Below are 17018 nucleotides of genomic sequence, written 5' to 3' on the forward strand. Positions count from 1 at the left end.
CAAGTGGATAGAGCTGTGAAGAAGGCCTATGGTGTGCTCGCGTTCATTAACAGAGGGATTGAATTTAAGAGCCATGAGGTAATGATGCAGCTGTACAAAACCTTGGTCAGGCCACATTTGGAGTACTGTGTACAGTTCTGGTCACCTCATTTTAGGAAGGATGTGGAAGCTCTGGAAAAGGTGCAAAGAAGATTTACCAGGATGTTGCCTGGAATGGAGAGTAGGTCTTACGAGGAAAGGTTGAGGGTGCTAGGCCTTTTCTCATTAGAGCGGAGAAGGATGAGGGGCGACTTGATAGAGGTTTATAAGATGATCAGGGGAATAGATAGAGTAGACAGTCAGAGACTTTTTCCCCAGGTGGAACACACCATTACAAGGGGACATAAATTTAAGGTGAAAGGTGGAAGATATAGGAGGGATATCAGAGGTAGGTTCTTTACCCAGAGAGTAGTGGGGGCATGGAATGCACTGCCTGTGGAAGTAGTTGAGTCGGAAACATTAGGGACCTTCAAGCAGCTGTTGGATAGGTACATGGATTACGGGAAAATGATATAGTGTAGATTTATTTGTTCTTAAGGGCAGCACGGTAGCATTGTGGATAGCACAATTGCTTCACAGATCCATGGTCCCAGGTTCGATTCCAGCTTGGGTCATTGTCTGTGCGGAGTCTGCACGTCCTCCCCGTGTCTGCGTGGGTTTCCTCCGGGTGCTCCGGTTTCCTCCCACAGTCCAAAGATGTGCGGGTTAGGTGAATTGGCCAATGATAAATTGCCCTTAATGTCCAAATTGCCCTTGGTGGTGGGTGGAGGTGTTGAGTTTGGGTAGGGTGCTCTTTCCAAGAGCTGGTGCAGACTCAAGGGGCCGAATGGCCTCCTTCTGCACTGTAAATTCAATGATAATCTATGATTAATCTAGGACAAAGGTTCGGCACAACATCGTGGGCCGAAGGGCCTGTTCTGTGCTGTATTTTCTATGTTCTATGTTCTATGTTCTATGTTCCAGCACTTGGCCCATGGACTTGAATGTTGTGACATTTCAAGTGCTCATCCACATACTTTTTAAAGGTTGTGAGGTTTCCTGCATTTACTACCCTCCTAGGTAGTGCAATCTAGATTCCCACCACCCTCTGGGTGAAACTCTTTTCCTTAAATCCCTCTAGACCTTCTGCCCTGCACCTTAAATTATGCCCCCTCAGTTTTGACCCTTCAAGTAAGGGAAACAGTTGCTTCCCACCCTGTCCATAAACCTCATAATCTATACACCTCAATTAAGTCACCCCCCCCCCCCCCACCCTCAACCTTCTCTGGGGTGTATGTGCACAACACATTGAAAATGACAGGGCAGATTGAGAAAGTGATAAGACACATGGAATCTTGGGCTTTATGAATAGAGGCATAGAGTACAAAAGCAAGGAAGTTATGTGAACTTTTCTAAAACAATAGTTCATCCTGAATTGGATAATTGTGTTTAATTTTGTTCACCACACATTAGGATTAGGAAGATGCAAAGGCATTAGACATAAGATTGTCGAGAATGGCTCTAGGGATGAGGGACTTCAGTTACGTTGATAGTTTGGAGAAGCTAGAACTGTTCTCCTTAAAGAAAGTTTAGAGGAGGTTTTCTGGGATTTGCTGCGCAGTGAAAATCATGTCTGTGGAGTTTCCCGATGGTTGAATACTGCACTGCAACGTTGGAAGGAGCTCTTTGCCTGGAAGTGATTGAGGAGGATACTTTCAGTGGTCTTCCTATGGCAGACAAGAGGGACATTCCTCTGTAGTTCCCGCAATCTAACTTGTCTCCTTTCTTGATCAGGAGTTACGATCACAGTATCACTGAGATCCACCGGCAGGTCCAGATGAGGGATTATGGATTGAACAGCTCTGCCAGGAATATACTTCTGCTACGTCTCAGCAAAGGCTTTCTTGTTTTTCAGCTGTAGAATTGCTTTTGCAACTTTGCTCCGGATTGGGGTGCCACCAGTGTTGAGCCGAATAGGGTATTAAGGAATGGAGTTAAAGGCATTCAAATTGATGACAAAGTGTAAGTTGAGGAGTTCCCCTCCATGCTTGGCTCTCCTTGGGTGCTTGGGCCAAAGTTAGCTTTACAGCGCTGAAGAAGCTGTTATTGTTGTACACGAGTTGTTGGATCTCCCGTACTCTTTCGACCCACCACTTGTACTTGATGTTACTGATTTTATGCTGTCTCATGCCGTCAGATGCCTGTGGAACTACTGTTCTCAGGAGGTGTGGTGAAGTTTCCAATCCGCAAAAGCTTTGCGCTTAGGCTCAATCAGGTTTTGTACCTCCGTCATTTTCGCCAAACCAGTCACATTGTTTCCTGATAGTGGGGTCCATGCTAATGTTTCACAGCACAGCCTGGCTTCCAATCGGCTTGGAACCCCTTGCCCTTTGACCAGATCCCCGTTCTGTTGATACCGTGTGGTAGATGTTCAGTGTTTTTAAAAAACCACGCATAGGCATCTTCTCCTTGTCCAAATGAAGTTAGGGATCTGAAATACCAGGACCCTCACTGACAAGCCCATCAGTGATAGCCCTGAGCACCGCACTGTCATCATAGGTCAGGAACCCAGGCGCCTCGACATCGACATTGTCACCCTAAGTGAGACACAATGTGCAGGAGAAGGCTAACTTCAGAAGCAAGGTGATTCCAGAAGAGAATGAAACTGTCACAGCATGGGCTTCCGCATCAAAAGCAAGCTTGTTTGGCACCTCAGTAACTTCCTCTGTGGTTTAGAGTGCTTCATGACTGCCCAGCTCACCCTAACGAGGAACATAATGTGCATTATGAGACAACAGATGAGACACACTTGAGACAACAGATGAGGTCAAGGAGAGCTTCTACACCTACCTTTAGCAATCTCAAGTACGAGTCCCAGCCGGGGAGAAACAGGTCCTTCTCGGAAATTCCAATGCCAAAGTCGGGAAGCACGTAAGTCCCTGCAAGGTGTGATTGGCATAGATGGATTAGGGAAATCGAACTCCAGTTGAGTCTTCCTCTTGACAAATGTCTAGAATCTGATCTTGTCAGAACCAACACCCTATTCCACCAGCACAAGATCTCATGCCAACTCTCACAGTTCAAATACCAGCAACTGCTCGACTGTATCATTGTCTGAGCAAGGGGCCGTGGCGATGTCCACATCACCCTGCACCATGACAGGTAACTATGACAGTTGTGCTAACCACCACCTTATCTGATCTCCATCAGCCTGGCACCCGCCGAAAAACGGAAGTAACAGAAGCAATGCTGCAAGCAAATTAACATCGAAGGCTTCAAAGATCCCACCAAGGTGGTCCTTCTCAGTCAGCACCTCACTGCTGACCTCGCAACTTCAGCCACCAGGAGCTACAGTGTGGCCATGGTGTGTCGACCGTACAATATTACACGAGACAGCAGCTAACTTTGCGGTCTGAAATTCAGAATTGACAATGTGTTCACAATCCTGATACAACCCAGTTCAATGGCCAGTCTTGGGACAAGTGAAGGATGGGATAATAAACGTGACCACCAGCACCCCCCCCCCCCCTCCCTCCCTCACTGTGAAAGTTGAGGCCGGTTATGAAAGGGGAGAAAAAACACATTCCAGGCACATTCCATTGAATATGGCCCAAAGTAACCAGATGGCGAAAAAGGAAAATGCGAGAATGAAAACGTTGAGGTCTGCCAGAGGAAACATGTCGGAGAGGCGGGCTATTTGAGACTGAGGTGCTGATTGAATAGAGAGTGTGGTGTATGTGTGTGTATGTATGGGGGCACTTCCCGCCTGGCTGGGGGGGGGGGGGGGGGGTCACTTCCCGCCTGGCCGCCTCTGAACCACTGAGCAGCCGCCGACTGGCCACGTGAGGCAACCGGTTGCCCGGCGACGCTAAACATCAACATTCCAGAGGAGGGGAGCCAGATTTCGGGCTGCGCGGGCTGGCCTGTCCATTCAAACCTTTCCAAAGTGAATGCGGGATGTCGGGGTTGGTTCAACCCTTAACGCCCGTCTATACCGGGAGGTTCACCGATCGGGATCCCCGGCTGGATACAGTGTGTACCGCGCATCCTTCACCCCCTGCCTAACTTGTGCTCAATGTCTTCTTGCCCATGTCAACCGCGGTGTAACTGCTGTCTATTTACTTCTGAAACTATTCACCGAAACATACCGGTCTTTATTTTGTTTGTTTGCCGCGAATGGAGAACGGAACCCAAAGGTGGCGATGCCGCAGCCCGGTTGGTAACCAATGTTTCTTTTGCAGGCGGGGAAACTAGTACCGATTACTGGAAGCGCTGGGGAATGCCTGACAGAAATCCAGCCCAAGGTATGTAAACACGCTACAACACCGCACCATTTCAGCAGTACCGAAAGAATACTGACCTATGTGTTTGCTCGACAGAAACGTATTTATCCGACCACATTCAAAAGTGCAGCAGGATTTAGAGTGTTCACGCGTACCAAATGAGTTAACGCTAGTTTAATCAAGAGCTTAAAAAAATGTGATGGCTCCAAAAGCCAGATATCAAAAAAACAAATAATTACAGAGGCTTCGGGTACTTGTTTTTTTTGAGGGAATAAGGAAAAAGTGACGGTTTTTACAGTCTTTAATGTCTGTTGAAAGGGGAAAATGGATCAATTTTTCTCCGAGGGGGGAAAAAGTGGATTTCGTAATATTAAAGATGATCCATTGTGCTTTATAGCACAGGCTTGACAACTAATCGATTTTTAGAGGGAAAACAAATTAATATTTAAATTTTCAACAAACCAACCAGATCATTACTTAACCAAATGTTACCTCAACAACCATTCTTCCATTCCAAACATCGCACCATCCCAATTCACAAAGCACCCTACCTCCTCCAGACCAAGTTCATAGACAGACTTCTCTCCAGCCTTCCAAATTCAAGCTGGCATTCTTCACTGATGTTCACTTGTCCATTAAAGTTGGCACTGTACATTCCCTGCAGCTTAGACAAACTGGTGCTCTTCCCTCCACTCCACCATTTCATTTCTCCTTGTATCCCAGGAGCAGCAAACCTGTATGCTTATTCCTTTACAGGCTGACTTCCCCAGGTTCAGGGAGTCATAGACGAAACCTTGTGCTCCTCCGGAGGGGAATCCCCAAAATTAATATTCTATTCTACATATTGTTTGAAAATAAGGGAACATGCCATCTTGGACTGGATATTGTGCAATGAGAAAGGATTAGTTGGCAATCTATTTGTGAGAGAACCTTTGGGGATGAGTGACCATAATAAGATAGAATTCTTTGTCAAGGTGGACAGTGAGGTAGTTGATTCTGAGACCAGGGTCCTGAATCTCAATAAAGGTAACTGATGATATGAGACATGAGTTGGCTATGATGGACGGGAAACATTACTGTAAGGTAGGACAGTGGACAGGCAATTGCAGGCATTCAAGGAATGAATAGGTGAACTCAAAAAATTGTTTATTCCTTATTGGTGCAAGAGTAGAAAGGGGACTGTGGCCAAAATGGCTTACAAGGGAAATTAGAGATAGTATTAGATTTAAAGAAGAGGCATACAAATCAGCAAGAAAGAGCAATCCATCTGAAGATTGGGAATTGTTTAAAATTCAGTGAAGGCGGACCAAGTGATTGATTAAGAATGAGAAAATACAATATGAAAGTAAGCTAGCGGGGAACATAAAAACTGACTGTAAAGGTTTCTATAGGTGTGTAAAGTCAGAAATGGGGGAATTCTTAACGGGGAATAAAGAAATGGCTGAGGAACTAAATTCATACTTTGCTTCTGTCTTCACATGATGACATGAGGAATGTACTGGAAGTTCTGAGAAACACAAGATTTAGTGAGGAGCTGAAGGAAATTGTATTAGTAGAGAAATGGTTTTGGAGAAAATAATGGGATTGAAGGTGGATAAATCTCCAGGGTCTGATAATCTTCATTCCAGAGTACTTAAGGAAGTAGCCCTAAAAATAGTAGATCCATAGGATTTTCCAAAATCCTTTGAACTCTAGAATGGTTCCTACAGATTGGAGGGTAGCTAATATAACTCCACTATTCAAAAAGGGAGGGAGAGAAAACAGGGAGCTATAGACCAGTGAGCCTAATGTTGGTAGTAGGGAAGTTGCTAGAGGCCATTATCAAGGCTTTTATAGCACATCATTTGGAAAGCAGTGGTATAATCAGACAGTCAGCATGGATTAACAAAAAGGAAATCATGCTTGACAAATCTATTAGAACTCTTGGAAGATGTAACTAGTAGAGTGACCAGAGAGACCCGGTAGATGTGGTCCATTTAGACTTTTAGAAGATTTTCAACAAGGTCTCACTTGGCAAATTACTTTGTAAAGTTAAAGCACATGGGATTGTGGGTAGTGTCTTGAGATGGATAGAAATCTGGTTAGGAGACAGGAAGTAAAACGTTGGACTAATTGGGCCTTTTCCGATTGGCAGGCAGTGACTAATGGGGCACCGCAGGGATCTGTGCTAGGACCCCAACTATTCACATTATATATTAATCATTTGGACGAAGGAACTAAATGTATTATCTCCAAATTTGCAGATGGATGGGAGGGTGAGCTGTGAGGAGGATGCAGAGGTGCTTCAGGATTTGGACAGGTTGAGTGAGTGAGCATATGCATGACAGATGCAATATAATGTTGTTAAATGTGAGATTATCCGCTTCAGTAGCAAAAATAGATGGCAGATTATTATTTGAATGGGTGTAAATTGAGAGATGTGTCATACCAAATGGTATGTTGGCCTTAGCAAGAGGATTTGAGTATAGAAATAGGGATATTTTACTGTAATTGTATAGAGCATTGGTGAGGTGAGGCCACACCTGGAGTATTGTGTGCAGTTTTGGTGTCCTTATATGAAGAAGTATGTTCTTGCTATGGAGGGAGTGCAACAAAGGGTTACCAGGCTGATTCCTGGGATGGTGGGATTGCCATATGAGGAGAGACTAGGATTATATTCATTGGAGTTAGAAGAGTGAGAGGAGATCTCAGAGAAACTTACAAAATTTTAACAGGATTAGACAGGGTAGATTCAGAAAGAATGTTCCCGATGATGGGGGAGTCCAGAACTAGGGGTCATAGTTTGAATATAAGGGGTAAACCTTTTAGGACTGAGGTGAGTAGAAATATCTTCACCCAGAGAGTGGTGAATCTGTAGAATTCACTTCCACCGAAAGTAGTTGAAGCCAAAACATTGTATAATTTCAAGAAGTGATTAGATATAACTCTTGGGGCTAAAGTGATCAAGGGATATGGGGGGAAGGCTGAATTAGAGTATTGAACTTGATGATCAGCCATGATCATAATGAATGGCGGAGCAGCCGTAAAGGCCGAATGGCCTCCTCCTGCTTCTATTTTCTATGTCATGGGGCTAGTTACTAGGGGGCCTTGGCACTCAGGCACCAACAGAGAGAAACAACTGTTGGAACTGAATCTAGATACTTTAACGTACTTATACTGCATGACATAATTTAATCCCTCCTTGACCTTCCACTGTAGTGCAACATGCCATTGATATCTAAAGCAACTTCATTACAGCTCCCTTGCACAGCCATTATACCCACCATCAAAGCCTTATCTCTTCTACTCACCCCAGATGCCAGTGTCAGCAAATCTAATACAAAGATCATGGCCGGGATTCCCCAGTCGCCAACACCGAAATCGCGTTTGGCAATCGGCTGGAGAATCCCCGTTTGCGCCGAAATCGGGGGCGGTGCCGCTTTTGCGATGCTCCGCCCCCTCAAAAACGGCGTACTTGAAGAGTACGCCACATGCTGTATGTTCGGCCTCAGGACCTGAGGCCCTTCTCCTTTTGCGCCGTTTATCTGGCGTAAAACGCCACTGTTCCCACACTGGCGTCAGCACTTAGTCTTCAAATTGGAGAATCCAATCCCATGACATTAAGTGAAACAACTTTAAGTGAATCATAGGTTCCCATTGGAATCAATGTTAATGCCAGAGTTAAGTTCTTTCGGATATTTCCTGCCCAGAAAAACAATGTACAAGTTGAAAGACTGTGCAATACATGTACAGCACTGTGCATTCCTAAATGAAGTAATTTGCAAAATAAAATGCATCATGGAATATTAAATAAATAAAATGCTGCATATAATATTTCAAAAAGTGTACTCACCTATAGTACTTTTAGTTTCATCAAGCTCCATCTAGCGGCAGATGTTGGTTGATGCAGATAATAGCTGAAGTTCCAGGACTACCTGCACCCACCAACCTCTGTTACTAGATGAAGCCCAGGACTTCAATATGAGTTCAGAACTGGAGCCCGGAGCAACTGAAGGACAGAATCAGAGGACTAAGGTAAGAGCAGAGGGCAGGAGGCAAGACTAGGCGTGGATGGGAGCAATACTAAGTTTAGAAAGGGGTGGCAAGGCTAGCGGCAGATGAGGGAGGCAAGACCAGGGGTGGAATGGGGGATGTGAGGCTAGGGGTGGATGGGGAGGCGAGGCTAGGGGTGGATGGGGAAGCGAGGCTAGGGGATGATGGAGGAGGCTCGGCTCGGGATGAATGTGGGAGGCAAGGCCGGGGTGGGGGAGGCAAGGCCGAGGAGGCAGAGGGGGCAGACTCTGTCTGGAGATAAGGGAAGAGCAGAGGTGAAAATAATATTGACAGAGGGCAGGATGAGAAGCACTTCGGAAAAGGTCGTGTGAGCAGGCCTGCCACAGAAGAGAAAGCATGTGGCAAACAACATTAAAGTGAAACTGGCAACGTTAAACATATTTATCGACACATTGCTTCTGGCTTGGGAAAGACAGATGTAAAATCCTGGCCAATGTCTGCTAAAATAGCAAACAAAATCATGCCATATGAATGTGTTAAATGTTCTCTCTCTATTATTGCCGGCTCTAATTTCCGGTGTTATCACAGAATGTTCCAATGTTCACTTAACTATCGGTTAGTGTATTTAAATTTAATCATATCCTGAATAAATATCAGATCAAGTGTTACAGTTTTCTTATTGCTTATTCTCACAGGCTGTCACCCCACCCGTGGTAAAGAAGTTTTTGAATAGTAGCAGTCCCAAACCTGGGAAAGCTACGATATTCCATGGCAAAGCAGCTGATCCTGATATTGCATCACAATTGGAGCATGGGCTTCCTAGCAAAATTTCTACATCTGTAAGTACTAATTGAAATGCAGCATTATTACTTTGGTTTCATTATTAATAGATACTATACTCTTTTTCTATCCCTGTTACACATTTATGCTTTTAGATATAAGCAATTGAAAATGTAGTAAATTAAGGTACTGGCACATAGTGGCTATTTTATTGGACGAATAATCAAGAAGCTTTAACTAATGATCTGGAGGCATGAGTTTAAATCCCATCATGGCATCTGGAGAATTTAAATTCAATTTGTTAACTAAATCTGGAATAAAAAATAATGTGGACCATGAAATATTGGATTGTTATAAAAAAACTATCTGTTTCATCAATATCCTTAAGGAAAGAAAATTTGCCATGTTTACCTGGTCTGGCCCATATGTGACTTCACACCTAAGCAATGTGGTTGACGTTTAAACTGCCCTCTGAAATGGTCTAGCAAGACTACCAAAAGACCTTGATATCAAAATTGCCAGTTTTGAGTGATTCATTATCAGACAGGGGCAAAAACATCAGTACCCATTATGGTACATCAGCAAAATGGCCAAAACACCCATGAACTTCGATTTCCATGCAACCAAACTATGGAATTTATCCTAGGATTCTCTGGGAAGCTAGGGAGGAGATTGCTGAGCCTTTGGCTTTGATCTTTATGTCATCATTGTCTACAGGAATAGTGCCAGAAGACTGGCGGATAGCAAATGTTGTCCCCTTGTTCAAGAAGGGGAGTAGAGACAACCCCGGTAACTATAGACCAGTGAGCCTTACTTCTGTTGTGGGCAAAGTCTTGGAAAGGATTATAAGAGATAGGATTTATAATCATCCAGAAAGGAATAATTTGATTAGGGATAGTCAACACGGTTTTGTGATGGGTAGGTCGTGCCTCACAAACCTTATTGAGTTCTTTGAGAAGGTGACCAAACAGGTGGACGAGGGTAAAGGAGCTGATGTGTATATGGATTTCAGTAAAGCGTTTGATAAGGTTCCCCACGGTAGGCTACTGCAGAAAATACGGAGGCATGGGATTGAGGATGATTAAGTGGTTTGGATCAGAAATTGGCAGCTGTAAGAAGACAGAGGGTGGTGGTTGATGGGGAATGTTCAGCCTGGAGTTCAGTTACTAGTGGTGTACCACAAGGATCTGTTTTGGGGCCACTGCTGTTTGTTATTTTTATAAATGACCTGGAGGAGGGTGTAGAAGGATGGGTGAGTAAATTTGCGGATGACACTAAAGTCGGTGGAGTTGTGGACAGTGCAGAAGGATGTTGCAGGTTACAGAGGGACATAGATAAGCTGCAGAGCTGGGCTGAGAAGTGGCAAATGGAGTTTAATGCAGAAAAGTGTGAGGTGATTCATTTTGGAAGGAGTAACAGGAATACAGAGTACTGGGCTAATGGTAAGATTCTTGGTAGTGTGGATGAGCAGAGAGATCTCGGTGTCCATGTACATAGATCCCTGAAAGTTGCCACCCAGGTTGATAGGGTTGTTAAGAAGGCATACGGTATGTTGGCTTTAATTGGTAGAGGGATTGCATTTCGAAGCCATGAGGTCATGTTGCAGCTGTACAAAACTCTGGTGTGGCCGCATTTGGAGTATTGTGTGCAGTTCTGGTCGCCGCATTATAGGAAGGATGTGGAAGCATTGGAAAGGGTGCAGAGGAGATTTACCAGGATGTTGCCTGGCATGGAGGGAAGATCTTATGAGGAAAGGCTGAGGGACTTGAGGCTGTTTTCATTAGAGAGAAGAAGGTTAAGAGGTGACTTAATTGAGGCATACAAGATGATCAGAGGATTATATAGGGTGGACAGATGGAGCCTTTTTCCTCAGATGGTGATGGCTAGCATGAGGGGACATAGCTTTAAATTGAGGGGAGCTAGATATAGGACATAAGTCAGAGGTAGGTCCTTTACTCAGAGAGTAGTAGGGGTGTGGAATGCCCTGTCTGTAACAGTAGTGAACTCGCCAACATTAAAGGCATTTAAATGGTCATTGGATAAATATATGGATGATAATGGAATGGTGTAAATGGGCTTTAGATTGGTTTCACCGGTTGGCGCAACATCGAGGGCCGAAGGGCCTGTACTGCGCTGTAATGTTCTATTGTTCTATGGAGTGGAAAGGTTCAAATGCAGTTCTAATGAAAAACGCAGGACGTGGGAAGACACGGTTTGAAGTGGTACTAGCTTGCATGGCTAATGGGATGAATTTAAAACCAATGGTAATTTTCAAATGTTAGGTAATTTAGACATTCTGAATTCTCTCTCTGTGTACCCGAACAGGCGCTGGAATGTGGCGACTAGGGGCCTTTCACAGTAACGTCATGGCAGTGTTAATGTAAGCCTACTTGTGACAATAAAGATTATTATTATATTATTATTATAATCATGCTGAAAAATCAAGTTCCTGCAGGAGGTTTTGTTCATGTCCATGACAGTAGTTAGATGGACGAGGATGGAGTGAAGTGTGGATCAATAGTGTGTGGAATAGGTGTCCGCTTGCTTACGCAAAGAACATGGCTAATTAATGTAGGACATGTTCATATCCTATATAACAGATGAGATCAAGAGGTATCTGCAAAGAATGTACACTCAAATTGCAGTTGTACCAGGGATCTCACACCCATAGTTCAACCTTTGGAAGCGTGCCTAACCAAGCCTTCAAGGATCATGTTGCACCAACTAGAATAGGTGGATGGTTGATGGAGAAAAAACCTTCACAAAAGAGTGGAAATATGCATGCTTCTCCACTTGGAGTTGGAGCAACTAGACAGATGGGATGGTGGTGTTGTGCTGAGAGAATGAGTTTTGATATGTGACGCCCCCTTCCCCGCGACTGAATGTGTGACATCCGTGAAGAGAGATGCCCCTGTGACCATCACCATACCCTTTGTAGTCCAGTACAGTTACCGCCGCATCCAGGGACAGCAACTGGAGAACACTAAGCTGGATATTTTTCTTTTGAAGCACACAGCCCATGACCATCCCTGCAGCGGTGGTACACTGTGCTTCCAACAATTGCTTCTGCTGCATGCCCGCTGCTCTTCTGTACTGTCTCCTTTATCTGCCTGAAGACTGAGGTCCAGATGGTCCTGGATTGCCTATCATCTATGATTTATAGAATAGAATCATAGAATTCCTACAGTGCAGAAGGAGGCCATTCAGCCTATCGAGTCTGCATCAACCCTTCGAATGAGCACTCTATCCTTGCACACTCCCCCCGCACCGATCCCCGTAACCCCATAACCTAGCCTGCACATCCCTGGACATTAAGGGGCAATTTAGCATGGCCAATCCACCTAACATGCACATCTTTGGACTGTGGGAGGAAACCAGAGCACCGGAGGAAACCCACGCAGACACGGGAAGAAAGTATAAACTCCACACAGTCACCCAAGGCTGGAATTGAACCCATGACCCTGACAGTAGGGAGGCAGCAGTGCCAACCACTGTACCACCGTGCACCCCTATTTTCCTTTCCATTTTGCAGCAGAAATGTCTGCACTTTGTGATTCCTGCCTGCCAGTCCCTGAACGTAAACAGGAGCCTTGAGATTGTTCCCATTTCTAAAGAGGACGATGGACAACAATGACGTTCACAAACCACTGAAACCCCAGACTGTTTAATGTATGCCACACTAGCAGGCACCGATCCCATAATATGAGTCTGCATATATCTCCTTCCAGTAATACGTGTGCTATCCCTTAGACCCCGTTGTTTGTCAGAGTTTCATGCAGCCTGGTCGGGGTCAGGCTTCTCTCCCACTTCCATTGATTCTCTTCTTCATCCATCTCCTGGCCCTTCTGCATGATTTGAACTCTTGCCCTTAACCCACTTACTCCTTGCACAGTCCTCCTTCTACACTGATCCCTAGTGTTTGCCCTTCCACCTCCTCTTTGCCCCGGTTGAACTTCGGACCTTTGCTGTGATGGTGAGCTGCGGGCTGTCTTGTGCACACCACTCTTTGGCAAGCGGGTTTGATGCACGCATAATTTCCCACTGGCAAGATTAGAAGGCCTGATCAGATTCTGACAGGCAGCTGTTTTAATGAGCACTTATGAGATGCAAATGACGTTCGCACCACCTGCTAGGGGGAAGACTAACCTGCCATTGGGAGAATTGTTACGCAATTTTAAGTCTATGGGATTCTCTGCGTCCATCTGCCACCAAAACCACCCCTAAGGTTAGAAAGATCTCATAGGTCGATGGTTTGTGTAGCTTCAGGCTGAGCTCGGTGGCCCTTCAAGATCCAGAGTTGAGGCGGTTTAAAGATGTTGGTGGTCGATATATCTTTTCTTTCGGAAACAGCAGCTGCTGGGGTTGATTTCTTTAAAAAAATCTCAGGTGCACAGTCAAAAATCTGACAGGGCTCAAAATTGCAAGTTGGATGGGGAGAGCGAGGGAGGCCCACACAAAGATCGTCCACTTCAGAGTCTTTTCTGCCACTGTCTCTGTTCAGGAGAAAAACATTTCTTTAAAAAAAACAAAGATTATCTGGTTTGTGACAGGTTCCTCTTAGATCTGTCACTGTCAGATGCCAGTGACCTGAATTTGGTCATGGCTAGTGAATTCAAATAATAATAATAATAATCTTTATTATTGTCACAAGTAGGCTTACATTAACACTGCAATGAAGTTACTGTGAAAATCCCATAGTCGCTACACTCGGGCGCGTGTTCGGGAAAACTGAGGGAGAATTCAGAATGTCCAAATTACAATGGTTTCAACTTGATTAGATCATAGTTCATAGAATTTATAGAATTTACAGTGCAGAAGGAGGCCATTCGGCCCGTCGAGTCTGCACCGGCTCTTGGAAAGAGCACGCTACCCAAGGTCAACACCCCCACCCTATCCCCATAACCCAGTAACCCCACCCAACATTAAGGGCAATTTTGGACACTAAGAGCAATTTATCATGGCCAATCCACCTAACCTGCACATCTTTGGACTGTGGGAGGAAACCGGAGCACCCGGAGGAAACCCGCGCACACACGGGAGGATGTGCAGACTCCACACAGACAGCGACCCAAGCCGGAATCGAACCTGGGACATTGGAGCTGTGGCTGGATGAATTTCTCTCTCAACCAGAGTCCTTTGTCTAAAGTGACACTCAGCTGAGTCTGGATGTTCTGCAAATGGCTCAGGAAATGGGGTTCACTCACGTTCTTCTCGGGTGATTATCTTTGATGGGATCCTGCAGACAGGTTGGCACCATGTTAATGGCTTTGGAATTTGTCATGTAGAGTGATGCAAATGTTCAGCCATCCTTGAAACTGTTTGACTGGAATGTTGCTCTGTCTTTTCAAAATTCAATCTGTGATTTGCATAAAGTAAATACACAAAGTCATTTTTGACATAAGCATGGCTTCACAACAATTTGCAGAGTTTTTATTTTCACATTTCAAAATGCTGACAAATTGCATCAACACTGGTGTATAGGTTGACTCCCATTTTTGGAAGGACGTTTCAAGGCTTCAAAAGTTGACTTCTACCAATAGTTTTGTTTTCCTGCTTTAAGGTACAAAGGCAGCAATTGTCAGTATGGTGATCGAAAACTAATATGGTGAAGGTGAAAATGTGAAATATACATTCTTGCTAATTTTTAATCTCAATCTGCAAATGAAAAACAAATAGGGAGTGTGCCAAGCAGAAGAGGAATTATTGGAATATTGTGGTGGCTAATTGGATAGCCTCAAAATCACTCGCAAGGATTGCAATTTGGGATTAACCTGTTAAACCTGTTGAATGCAATGCTGGCGAAATGCCAAATACATGCTGCCTGTTCATTTAATCATCACTGTCCAACCAGCTCTAACCACCTTTCTGATTGTTGGACACATAACCAGGAGGCCAGTATCATGAGTGGCCAACACCACGTTAAAACAAGTTTGTACTGCTGAACACTCGCCTGCACCCTTTTAAGAGGGAGTGCTTTGTGGTTGGAGCAGGTATAGGGAGTTGGGATTGAAGAGGGAATGGCAAAACAGGGGAGCTACAGGTTCAAGGATCTGGACACTGCACTGGGGGTCTTGGTGAAAGAGGTGTAAAGGAGATTAAATGTATTTATCTACAGGGGAGAAGAAAATGAAGGAAAGGCAGTGGAAGCGGATCACTGAAGGTCAGTGCCAGCAGTCTAGTCCTGAGAATTAGCATCACCAAGAAGTTCAATTACCTCACACAAGTAGTCAAGGCCAGTAAATTAATCTTCAAATACTACAGCCTGCCAACCGTACCAGTAGCTTCAGATCGCCACACTCTCATCATTCACCTGTCAACAACCTCTGTTAATCAGCACAGATATCTAATATTCATATGCTTCACTTCACTCTCACATATTTAGCACTGCTGCAAGCCTCAAACCCACATTTCACAGCTTGCACACACTGCCACCAATTCAACCATGATGGCCAGAAGAGCCAAACGGATAATGTGAAGCTCACTGACAAACTTCTTCATCTTTTTCAGGATAAGGTGACACACAGTTGGAGACAACAGGCATTAACTGGGGATGGAGTGGATGGGTTGGCAGGAGGTTGAGGTGGAAATCAGGTGCACCTATATGCCCTGGTGGAGTTGCTGCTGGCCTGGCCAGAGGAGGGACTCAAAACATCAAGGTGATGATATTCACTATATGATCCTCCTTCTCACATTCCAATTTTCCCTCATCTCACCCTCTACTGATGATATAAGAATTCACCTCTTACATTCCCTCTACAGTCTCCCCCTCGCCAGACCACAGATATAACCTTGTGTTTTTTCCCTTCAGAGATACAGCCTGCCTAGTGGAGCAACACCTAATTGAGGCGAAGAATGAAGACACACTGTCATTTGATTTAGCACTCACAACTAGCATGCGGGTGGGGATGCACAGGCTTAAGAACTACGAGTTACAAATACTCCACATCACACCTCGTTAAGGTGCTAATGTACACTATTTACGCAAGTGTCGTAACATTGACAATCATGGTGCACCATACAACTATACATGGAATTATAGCTTCTTAATCCTGCATTCCCTACCACTTCTTCCAGGTGCTTGCTCAACATCTGCAGCAGGGGTGGAGGCAGCCTGCTGACCAGTTTGCTCTTGTCTTGGATGACCTTGGAAGGTGTCGTCTGGCGACCTGAGGCCTGCAGGGTTTTGGCTTGCTTTGGCTGTCCTGCTGTGAAGCAGTTGCTCCCTCTGCGGAGGCAGAGGAAGACGCTGAACGGGTCGCAGGCATGGGGGATTCTGAATGGTTGGACACCCCCAAAGAATGTGAATGGAGGTCCCCGGTTTTCCACAACATTCACCAATCTCTCCTTGGAGACCTCCATGCATGCATAGTTCGGAATCACTTCATCAGAGAGCAGGCAGATGGACTTCTCCGCCTCATGTGCCACTCTGTTGAGGGTCTCTGTCATCTCTGCCTGATGGTTCCCTGCCTCTTGTTGCATCTCCAACATCTCGTGCAAGGCTGAACCCAGAGGCTTGTCATCTGACTTGGACTCTGCAGATGCCTCTTCTCAGCAGTCTTCCAGGTGCTAATGACCTCTCTGACCCTGCCTCCTCCTTCTATGGACACGTGTCCATGTGTTGACCACCAAAATGTTAGACCCTGCCTGAACTAGATCTAGTATCCACTGAGGTGAGGTGTGTATCTCTGTGCTGGTGGATGGTGTAAGTGACTGCTGTGACACCTACAGGTGCACTTTCTTCCTCCTTCCCCATCTCTTTGGTCCTCTGTGAGCTGGAGGATGTGCTGGACAGGGCTTCCTCTTCTGGTCTTGCCCACTTTCTGCTGGCACCTTTGAGTGTGCGAGGAGAGAGTAAATGACTGCCTGAGCTGTCTCCAACATGGAGGAATGCATGACCCTTGGGTTTCCATGTGACTACTTTATGCGTGGGTCAGTACTGGATGG

The 17018-nt window shown here is 45.1% G+C and overlaps 1 protein-coding gene and 1 long non-coding RNA gene across 2 annotated transcripts in view; one reads left to right on the plus strand and one right to left on the minus strand.

Annotated features, from left to right (window-relative positions):
* Positions 1 to 1312: 1312 nt before the first annotated feature.
* The window catches only part of LOC140424991 (uncharacterized), a 111895-nt gene continuing 96189 nt past the window's right edge, over positions 1313 to 17018 (minus strand). Inside the window, exons 2-4 of the long non-coding RNA XR_011947739.1 lie at positions 14279 to 14430; positions 2869 to 2957; positions 1313 to 2780 (exon numbers count right to left, since the gene is read on the minus strand). This is a non-coding gene — a long non-coding RNA (uncharacterized lncRNA). The remainder of the gene's footprint in view (positions 2781 to 2868; positions 2958 to 14278; positions 14431 to 17018) is intronic.
* efhb (EF-hand domain family, member B) overlaps positions 3917 to 17018 on the plus strand; it is a 98533-nt gene continuing 85431 nt past the window's right edge. The window contains exons 1-3 of the mRNA XM_072508744.1: positions 3917 to 4050; positions 4260 to 4322; positions 8990 to 9133. Of these exons, the coding sequence (XP_072364845.1) occupies positions 3976 to 4050; positions 4260 to 4322; positions 8990 to 9133 (282 nt within the window). The 5' untranslated portion in view covers positions 3917 to 3975. The remainder of the gene's footprint in view (positions 4051 to 4259; positions 4323 to 8989; positions 9134 to 17018) is intronic.

The sequence above is a fragment of the Scyliorhinus torazame genome, chromosome 6 (assembly GCF_047496885.1).
Source record: "Scyliorhinus torazame isolate Kashiwa2021f chromosome 6, sScyTor2.1, whole genome shotgun sequence".
Taxonomy (NCBI): Eukaryota; Metazoa; Chordata; class Chondrichthyes; order Carcharhiniformes; family Scyliorhinidae; genus Scyliorhinus; species Scyliorhinus torazame.